The 11,190-nt window shown below is 34.9% G+C and overlaps 1 protein-coding gene and 1 long non-coding RNA gene across 2 annotated transcripts; one reads left to right on the top strand and one right to left on the bottom strand.

The window, feature by feature from the left end:
- The first annotated feature begins 3,667 nt into the window (after nt 1–3,667).
- Nucleotides 3,668–4,973, top strand: LOC138876553 (uncharacterized). The gene is made up of 2 exons (XR_011401886.1): nt 3,668–3,758; nt 4,575–4,973. It is a non-coding gene; the product is annotated as an uncharacterized lncRNA (long non-coding RNA).
- A 2,478-nt stretch (nt 4,974–7,451) lies between these two features.
- Nucleotides 7,452–9,838, bottom strand: LOC104232292 (AAA-ATPase At3g50940-like). The gene is made up of 2 exons (XM_009785462.2): nt 8,754–9,838; nt 7,452–8,042 (listed from the first exon to the last, which is right to left on the bottom strand). The coding sequence occupies exons 1-2, from the start codon at nt 9,729–9,731 to the stop codon at nt 7,554–7,556; spliced, it is 1,467 nt and encodes a 488-aa protein (XP_009783764.1). The 5' UTR covers nt 9,732–9,838; the 3' UTR covers nt 7,452–7,553.
- Nucleotides 9,839–11,190: the final 1,352 nt, after the last annotated feature.

The following is an 11,190-nucleotide window of genomic DNA, read 5'->3' as shown; positions in this document are numbered from 1 at the left end:
TGAGTATACCACAATGGTACTTATTAAGTTCCAAACCTAACCTCGGTAGAGTAGTGACAAGGTCAGATCAGGGCCATACTGAAAATAATAAAAGACTGAACAAATATAGGCAGTATAATAAAGACAATAATAAAATTGAAATAACAAATAGTATAATAAGATTAGCTACACAGAACTAAGCAAATAGTGCAACACAGAGAAAGACAATTAATAGTATGCTAAGGAAACAACGATCAAAGACAAGTACAAAAGAATTGGTAAATAAAACCAAGAGTCACTACCGAAGTACTGCCTCGTAGTCTCAAATCAATAAATAAATTACAATCTTTCTTTATATTATTGCGGGAGCCTTTACATTTAGTTTTGAAAAATATTTTTTCCGAAATAGCATCCCACGTTTTAGCCCACCTTATCGCACAACATGGCTTTTAGTAGTTTCCCTACTAGCTACGTGTATCAAGCCCACATTATCTCACCACATGTGTTTTAACAACCAGACATTATTCCACTGCATGCGTATCAATATCACAACATATCACAAATTGCACCTCAAGTGCTCAATATCACAATTTGCTAGAGAAACCAAATAATAACAGAATTTCACAATAAGAAACCCACTGCTCAACCACAATGTACACAAAGTCTCAACAATAATAACTAGAAGAATAACTCAATAGAGTGATATTTCACGACTTAACACTTAGCGTCAATAGGAATCACAGACTTTGCAACTCAATACCAATTTTAACAACAAGATATTCCAAGAAATAGCAATTTCAAGTAAGAATTCAACAGTTAAATAATGAATATGGAATAAGAAAAAAAGAATTTCAACTAAAAACATATAGCAATTAGCAAGTAAGAGATAATACAAGTAGATATATGAAATTAGACTAAGTGTGATTACTATAACACGTTAAGGTAACTCAATTAAAGCATGAAAGGAAATTACATAAGTAAAAATCGATAATTTTCACATTTAGCCTGTGTACACGCTCATCACCTTGTATACATGACTATTACACATCACAATTATCACAACCAATACCAATCCTAAGAGGAAATTCCTCTACATAAAGTTAGGCAAGCCACTTACCTCAAACCACACTATATTAATCCACTAGAAGTCCTTTCCCTCGATTTTCCAACTCCGAACGACTCGAATCTAGCCAAAGCAATTTCATACAATAAATATAGCTATAGGAAATTAATTCAAATAATGAAATACGATCTTTGCAAAAAATTGAAAAAATCGACCCAAAAGTCAACCCGAGCCTACGTCTCGGAGCCCGACCAAAATTACAAAATCCAAACACCCATTCGATATCGGGTCCACCCATACAAGAATTACCCAAATCCAATCTCAATTCGCCCTTCAAAACTCAAAATTTTAGCCCAAGGAGTTTCTACTATTTTCCCCAACTTTTCAACTCCAAAGCACTAATTAAACGAAAATATTATCAATAGATTCATGTAAATTAATCAAAAACGTGTTAGAATTCCTTACCCCAAAGTTCTCTCTAAAAACCCTAGGGAAATCCCCTGCCACCGAGCTCCCTAAGTCCAAAAATATATTATGAATCGAACCATCGAATTTTCCCATTTTCTGCCTAGTTAAATTGCAGTTGCGACCCAACTGCCGCATCTGCAGCTCCGCACCTGCGGATATTCCATCGCAGGTGTGTCCATGACTTAACTCCTTACTCTCTGCTTCTACGAGAAAAAGTCCGCATTTGCGCATGCGCACCTGTGGCAAAAAATGCCGCACCTGCGACCAATGTCGCTCTTGCGCTTCTCTCCTTCGCAGAAGCAAAGTCGCTTCTGCGGATCTCTTTCCGATTCTGCGAGCCCAGCTGGACATGGCTAGCTCTGTACCTGCAATCTCCTGCTCACTTTTGCGATCCTGCACCTGTGGCCAATCCCTCCGCAAGTGCGAAGACACCAGAAGTTGCAAATCTTCAGCAAATTCTACAAGTCCAAATTATTCCGGATTCGATCCAAATCACACCGGGGCCCCCGAAGCCCCATCCAAATATACCAACTAATCTGAGAACACATAAAGGACCTACTCAAGGCCAAAAATCATATCAAACAATATAAACTCTACGAATCATAACCCAAATTTAAGCCTAAAAAATTATGAACTTTCGAATTTCGAAACCAATGTTGATTCACACCAAAACAACTCTGATTGACTTCAAATTTTGTACACAAGTCATAAATAACATCGCGGACCTATCCTAACTTTTGGAATCGGTATCCGACCCCGATATTAATAAAGCCAACTCCCGGTTAAATTTTCCAAAATCTTCCAACTTTTCAACTTTCGCCAAATCACGCTAGAACGATCTACGGATCTCCAAATCAACATCCGAACACGCTCTTAAGACCAAAATCACCATATGAAACTATCGGAACCATCAAAACTTCATTCCGAAGTCATCTTCACAAAAGTCAAACGACGGTCAACTCCTACGACTTAAACCTCCAACTTAGAGACTATGTGTCCCATTTCACTCCGAAACTCCCCCAAAACCAAAACCAAATACCCCAAAAAGTTACATAACCACAATACAGCATAGAAAAATCATGATTTAGGGGATCGGGGCTAAACTACTTAAAACGACCAGTCAGATCATTACAAAAATGCTCTTGTTGAGAGTCGGACTCAAGACCTCCACTAACTAAGTGCGCACTCTCGTGTTTCAGTTTAAAATAATTAATCTCTTGTTCATTGGATTTGTTGTGAAATTCAAATACAACTAAGAATGATAAATTTGATGAAAGTATAGCTACGAATAGCAAATACAGTGTAAATGTTTAATGTGTCGCGTAATTTGTGCGAAAAAAAATCATCATTAAACTCTTCAATTTGCTAATACTTTTACTAATATTTAATATTTATTTTTTCAAAAAATATTTTCACTGACCAATCGAATACTAAAAAGTATTTTCTAAGAAAATATATTTTTAATTGAAAATATTTTCGTGAAAAATGACTTCCTTCGTATCTGCTTAATTCTAGCGACTAATCAATTTTGAGGAAGCAATGCCATAGGTTCTTGCATTTCAAATAGATTTGAATTAAGATTACGTATACACCAAAAAAACAAAAACAAAAAAACGAGCAATTTGCAGAGTTTTATTTAATGTTTTCACAACTAATTAGAGCTACTTGAAAAACTCAATCTGATACTTTGTTTATTAATCAATTAAGATCCTACCTCGAGAATGTGTACACCTAAAAAATAATACGAATATTTTTTTAATGAAGTGAACTATGCATAGTTTAGAAGTATAGTCAATTTGCCAAGTTGATATTAGAAAATGTAGTGGAACTTCTGATCATCAATACTAATATGCATCTTGCGAAAATATTGGATCTAAAATCAAATAAGATCATTATTTTAATAGGGTGATGAAAAGCACAATTTAATGCAAATGTCAAACTTCTTAAATTAGATCATAATTAACTTTTGGAATATCGTGACGGAGTAATGAAGTTCAAGTTGCAGATAACTTTACGTTAAAAAAATAAAGTCTACGCACATGACCTAAAAATAAAAGCATTTTAATAAATTATAAAAAATTAAATAAGAAAATATATTAGAGAGCTCGTTCGCTTCAAGAAGGTCTATAAATTACGACATTTGAAGAGCAATGAGATGCGCACACAAAAAAGCGTGAAGTACTAATGGCTAACATGATGGTACATAAGCTTGGCTTCATCCTTACTATTCTTCTCATATCAGCAGCTGGTATTCATATATCTTTATCTCTATATTATAATTCTATCTAATTATATTTACTTTGTATGTGATTATCTCATAGTATTTCATATGCATGCTTTGATAATGATATATCCATATGAATGACATTTGTGTTAGGCATTTATCCTGATATTTTTATCATATTTGATTTTTCTATCTCTTGAAGAAAAGGCAGGGGCGGATGTAGCGTGTTATCAACGAGTTCAATTGAACCCATAACTTTCGACGTGGAATAAAAAATATATGTAAAAATTCAGTAAAATTGCAAAAAGAGTAGATATAAACCCATAAGTTTAAGAATATATTGGGTTCAATGCTAAAACTCTTAAAAGTTGAATTCATGAAATTTAATTCATGCATCCGCCTTTGAAGAAAGGACACCATATTTATCATAATTTGGTTTTCCTTTCCGTAAAAGAAAATTATAAATCTTCCATATTTGGCTAGTCCTTTTTCTTGTAGGAAAAATGTTTGGACTTTTATAAATTGAGGATCCTTCCTTCCGATTCATTAGCATCCACAATATAGTCATATGAGGTTACGTTTAAAAGTCATGTTTAGGGGGAGAACTTTACGGTACAAGTGTTAGTCTGTCACTTGTGTTTGCATCTTCGTAAGGTTGTTCTTTCAATATTTTGTACTCTCTTTTATATGGTGGATTGTTCATCTCCGCCGTGGACGTAGGTCAATTGACAGATTTCGCATGACATCTGATTTTTTCGGTCCTAACAATTTGACGTGTGATTTTTTGTCAAATCAGACTGCTTTTGACATTAATAATTATTATCATGGTTAATATTTCAGCGAATATTTCGTGGCTCGAAAGGACATCGGTGATGGCTACACCAAATGTTGATCATGATCTCGCTACAGTCCAGAGGAGACTACTTCCACAAGCTAATGATCTTAAAACTTGTACTAGAGCTTGTACTACCAGCGCTGATTGTAGTGATTGTTGGATTTGTTGTGTTTGCGCACAAAACTCGCCATATTATCCCATGTGTATATAGACTATGTTCAAACACTATATACAATCAGACCTCTTTAATTGACGATAGGCTTGCTATCGCCTTTTAATTTGTTGTATCCTTTACTTTCGTACCCTGTGTAATAATGAAATAAGTGAAGTGCACGAGTTTGCAAATAATAAAGTAACAGTTTGTTTGGACTAAACCACGTTAAATGTTTGTGTCTCTTTTGGTATATTTCTCTTTTGTTGTTTGATTTATTGTCGTTCAAGATTTGTTTTACTAGATTACGCATGACACCTGATTATTTCGGTCCTAACAGATACGACTGTAAAAAAAAAAAAAAGAATTCTTTGTACCCCAATATATCTTGCATGCATATAAAATAAAAAATATGTATTTTCAATTTGAATCGATCTCAATGGATCTATCGTTACTACCCAGAAGAGAAGAATAGATAGGAATTATATTAATCATTAGCTGGTAGTTCATAATTCTAGTTATTTTCTTTTACTTAAGTTTATGTTAATTTTTAAAATGAAAGACTAAGCAGGTAGAGACAACTTCTTCAATGTGATCGAACGTTACTTACTTTTTTATACAACAGTCTTTTTATTATATCAATCGTGCTCGAGTATACCTTAGATATTAAAGCAAGCGATCACTACAAATATAGTCCAACGCTATTAAGTTTCGTAACTTTCATACCTAACTCACGTTAGTACCGAGCTTAAAATAGGATTAAGCCACCAATAAGGGTTGTAGTGTAGTGGTAAATATCCCTTCATCCTTAACCAGAAGTCTCGCGTTCGAACTTTGGTTATGGAGTCACCTTTGATAGGAAGCGCTTTACCCCCCAGTGTGGGACTTTTCGGCACGAATCTGAATTTAGTCGGGTCTCAATACGGGTACCGGATACCGAATGGAAAACCAAAAAAGAAAAAATAGGATTAAGCCTTTAAGTGTGCAGATGAGTGTTTGTTGTTAGCCTCAATCCTTCGATTTCAAGGAGTTCCATGTTCATATCGACGCATCACTTTATACCATTGGATGTATGTTGGGGCAAGAAGGGCCACTTGATCGCTCCATCTACTTTGAAAGTATACGACTTTCCTCTTGGAAATTATAGATTCATCGAACTTAATCAACCTCAAAGTACGTATGGACCCACATGAGGATCATAGTTCATTGGAATACTTGATTAATTCCATTTGGGAAGTATCTAGGATATGTTAAAAGATAAGGGAAGTTGAAGAGGGGACAAATGCGGAGCGATTTGAGCAAGAACAAGTCCTAGGTTAATTTGGATACTAAGAGGGATGCTTCGCGTCCAAGAGGGCGAGCAAATGAGGGCAGGTTAAGCAGCACGGTAATGAAGTCGTGCCAAGGCATCCAAGACCTCCTAAAATTTCTAGTTACACACGTTGAGTGGGACGCGACACGTCCACCCTCGCGCGCACCACCTGAGCATATTATATAGGCAATCAGGGAGAGAGAAGTTTAAAACAAGTTTGGGCTTTTGTATTCTTGTAAATCTCGTTCTGAGTATTTATTTCTCATTTCATGTTTTGAGACTTTGGATAGGTTGGTAGGCTTTTTCACTTTTTCCCTATGACAGAAACTATTTATATTTGATTGCCGATATATATATATATATATATATATATATATATATATATATATATATATATATATATATATATATATATATATCCGGCTATTATTTTAAGAGCGGCTATACAATATTATTTTTTCTTTTGGGAATGGCAATCAGTTTTGTTGGACTGATGAGTCCAAAGGGTATTTTGGATTGACGATTTGGATTAAGACGAAATTTTCAATTTATAATACTCAAATCTTCAAAATCCAAAATAACTTGTTTTCAATGTCATTTCAAATGATTCTGAAAACAAGTGCTCAAATCAATTACGATTTGCTTTTGTATTTTATATCTGAATATGTTTAAATGAATAAATTTCACATTTGTTAGCTCTAGCATTTGACTAGAGTTTTTCCACATTTATATGTTAGCGTAGAGATAGGGATAAGATTTTGGAGAGTCCCTAGTTTTACCCGTTTTTATTGTATCGTATTGTTACTTTAAATTAAATGTTTGTTTTGATGGTTAATTTTATTATCGTATCGTTAAATATGTCGTTATGTAATGATAAAAAGTGTCACTTTATGGAACGACCGATTTGGTGTGGTTGCACCGTTTCCTCTTTTTTTCCCACATCTTGCTCTTTTTTATTATTAAAAAATCCCTCTTTTATTATTAAAAAATCCTATTTTATCCTTTATATATAATAATATTACTATTTCTTTTTTAATATTGCAAGTTCATTCTTCATATTGTTGGTGCATGACATCATGAAACAACGAAAAATAATACAATCTATTTAAATATTATATACATCAAAACGATACAGTACAATACAATACTATACGATACATTATGAAACGATACATAACAACCATCCAAATAAACTTCTTATTTGCCTGAAAAACACAAATTTTGGAGTGTTTGGAACTCATATACCCGGCCTCAACTAGATTGAGATTGAGGTGTAGTTGTAGTAATCGCCTTCTGAAAGTTACGCTTATTAGTCATATCAATTTTTGTTGACCGACAGTTTTTATGCCAAGAGTCAGAGGCGGAGCCAAGATTTGAGTTTATGGATTCTAAAATTGTCATCAGAACTCACAGCTCATCTTAATTACTGGATTCGCAATTAAATATTTATATATATTTAATAAGTTTTCTAATACAAATACAGTATTTAAACAAAAAAGATTCAGTCTGTCAAACATGCACCTAATAGGCTAGCTTCGTCTCTGCGGCCGTGAGCTTCTCAGAAGAGTCAAGTGTAGATTCAGGATTTGTTGTATCCTTTGGTTCTTCCTCTGGTTTCTCATTCTGCATTGTCAAATCCATCTCAATTTTCATCTTATTTTCTGCAATTTTGTTTTGAAGAAATTCAATAAGATTTTGAAGAGATATATTTGGATTCTTGCTCTTTAACAGTTCTCCTGCAACTTCTGCAGGAGTAACTTCCACTGCTTCTAAGAGTTGTCCAATCTGATCAAACAATTCATGTTCTTGAATTCTCAAGTAATTGAAAACCAGTTGCTTGAACGCGGATAACTTGCAATATGACATGTGAATGTGCATATCCATTCTACCTGGACGCAGCAGTGCTGCGTCCAGTTTATCTATGTGGTTGGTCGTGACAACGATTATCCGTTCCTCTCCACAACACGACCAAATCCCATCAAGAAAATTAAGTATTCCCGACAGTGTCACCTGGCGAAAACAGAAGCAACATATGTATAAAGAGTATGAGTTGAGGTAAGAAAATATGTAATGTCAGTTGCAAAATAATGAACTATAGTCAAACCTCTCTATAACAGCTTCATTTGTTCGTATATTTTTTTGGTTATGTTGTTATAATGAATATATATTATAGCATAATATAAAAAATTAGTTCCAAAGAAAATTTGGTTGTTATAGCAAAATATTGTTATAGAAAATGACTGTTATGTAAAATTTGACTATAGTATTGTTATAGCACAGTGTTGTTATAGAGGATGACTGTTACACAGAAGTTTGACTATAGTATCGATTTACGTACTGTCAAACCTCTCTATAACAATCTCATTTTGATGCTATGACGAACATATATTATGCAACATATGTGTGAAAAGTATGAGTTGAGATAAGAAAATATGTGATACGAGCTGCAAAATGATAGAACTGTAGTCAAACCTCTCTATAGCAGCCTCATTTGTTTTGAATATTTTTAGTTGTTATAACGAAGTGTTGTTATAGAAAATATATATTATAACATGAAAAATTGGTTCTAAAGAAAATTTTGTTGTTATAGTGGATGATTGTTATATAGAAGTTCGACTATAGTATCGATTTATGTACAGTCAAACCTCTGTACGAAGTATTATTTATATAGAATTAACTGTTATAGAGAAATTTGAATGCAGTATTGGTATATATACTCACCCTGTTGTGCTTATTTTCCTTTTCTTCCTCTTTTTCTCTGTTTTCTAGCTTGATACTGCAGTCAATGTCCTCGATCACAAGAATTGAACGGCTCGACATGCCAAGTAACAACGATCGTAGATTTGAATTGCTACGAACTTCAGTAAGATCCAAATCATAGATATCATAGTTCAAATGATTGGCCATAGCAGCAATCAAACTCGATTTACCAGTTCCAGGAGGACCATATAACAAATAACCTCGTTTCCAAGGTTTCCCAATCCGATTGTAGTAATCTTTCCCCTTACCAAAACAAGCCAAATCATCAATTAACGCGTTCTTGATCTCTTCGTCCATGGCCAGAGTATCAAATGTCATAGGATGTTCAAGATTCATACCATCAGAACCCCAGTTTCTGAAATTCGAATACAATTTTATAACCCTGGATTCTTCTTTCGCGGCCTTTGATCGCTCCATAATGTAAGGCAGGTACGTCTTCAATACCAGTTCCTTATGTTTCTTGTGAAAACTCAACTCATAACATCTAAGTTCACTACTTAATGCAGCAATCATATCTCTTATCTCGTCATTCTGGCTCCCTGACTCGATTCGCCTACACTCCATTCTCCATGTTACCTTAATATTCTCAAAAACATCGATGATCTCTTCGTCTTTATCCATTGTAACGACAAGATTCTTGTCATTCTCCGTCTTTCCTAATCGAATACTCTTAGTTGAAGAGTTCACTATGGTTCCTAAATAAACTTCTACTGCCTCGAACACCAGGTTCGGGGATGGTCCTTGAAATTCATGGATAAGAATGGTGAATTGAGAAGAAAAACGACGAAAAATGTCGTGGAAACTGTCGAAAATGTAGCTTCGGAATTCTTTTGGAATGAAATCATTTGCTATGGTACGAACTAGCATTGCTGTAGCAGCAACAGAGGCAACAGTAGAGACAACAGCTTTAACATTAGCCATATCTAATTCACGAGCCATTTTGTTTTAAGATTGAAGCAAATATTTAGCTAAAAATATGAGAAATGAAAAGGTATTCTTTACTTGAATGGTTTGTGGTTGTGGATGTTACTTCATAGTTTAATGGAATTTTCAATAAAGTTTAGAACAAATAATACATTAAAACAAGACTTGAGGTAGACTAGGTAGTTTCTGGGAAGCAATCATCCACCACCGACTTGGAAACTTAACATTTTAATATTTGCGAGATTTAAAAGTACATAAAGTATCCCGTATTCACATAGGGTTCAGAGAATCGTCGCACTCCAAGTTAAAATAGCATGGTCTAGCCAGTTTTCGGATTGGTTATTCAAAAATAGCAGTGTTTGCCAAGTCATTGAAAAATAGCTATTATTTTGCTGCAACAGAGACCGATCCAGCATAATATATATTGGATTTCGATGCACTTGTGTATGAACTTCCAACATATTATGCTGGACCGGTATACTTTGCTGGCTCCAGTATAATATACTGGAGACTGGAGCATCGGTGCTCCAAATTCCAGTATATTATGCTGGAGTATTTTTTCGGATTTTGAATAGCGTTTTCATTCAGATTTATATTTACATGAAAAGTGGCTAAATTTCGATTACTTTTGAAACTGTGGCTATTTTTGAATGACCACTTGTAAATCTGACTATTTTTGAATTTCTCCCGCACTCCAAGGATGTGATGTAGACAGTCTGCCCTAATACAAATATTAGTGGCTGCTTTTGGAGCTCGAACCATTGACCTATAGGTCACGTGGAGATAACTTTACCCAGATTGTTTAATAGAAATAACCTAATCAGCATCACATCAGCATCTTAAGTCATCATTTTCATCATTATATTATATTAGTAAATTAACACGTAATATATAATGTGGACTATGTATATACTACGTGTCAAGTTTGGTCAGATTCCCTTGGTCAGCAAATCGGGCTAAAGTTTTAAAAGCAGTCATATTTGACCGGCAATGAAGAGTGTGCGTGAAAGGAAGCTTCGGATAAACGGTAAAGTTAGAGACCAATGGGTTCGAGCAATAAAATTAGCAGTGATACTTGCATCAAAGGTAGATTGCTTACATAAGTATCGGGTAGACCGCCTATATCACACTTTCTTGAGGTGCGACCCTGTTGAGATTTTAAGTATATTAAATGCTTAAAAGATGTTGAATGGAAAATGGAGAAAAATAAAAAATTTAAGTGAAATTTTAAGTTTCCCCCTGATGAAGGAACATTGTCCCATATAGTGCTGTATGGTGGGCCAGGTTGGGACCGGGACCGGACCGGACCCGCGGTCCTAACGGGCTAAACGGGCCTGGCGGGCCGGTCCTTAATGGTGCAAAAAGCCCGGGACGGGCCGGGTATGATAAAATAGCTCACGAGCCCGGGACCGGCTGGCGGGCCTGAGCCGGTCTTATCGGGCCTAACGGTTATTTTTTAATTTAAAAAAAAAAA

This window comes from Nicotiana sylvestris, chromosome 8, assembly GCF_000393655.2.
Source record: "Nicotiana sylvestris chromosome 8, ASM39365v2, whole genome shotgun sequence".
NCBI lineage: Eukaryota > Viridiplantae > Streptophyta > Magnoliopsida > Solanales > Solanaceae > Nicotiana > Nicotiana sylvestris.
Note: the sequence above shows the minus strand (reverse complement) of the source record. Positions and strands in the feature narration are given on the sequence as shown.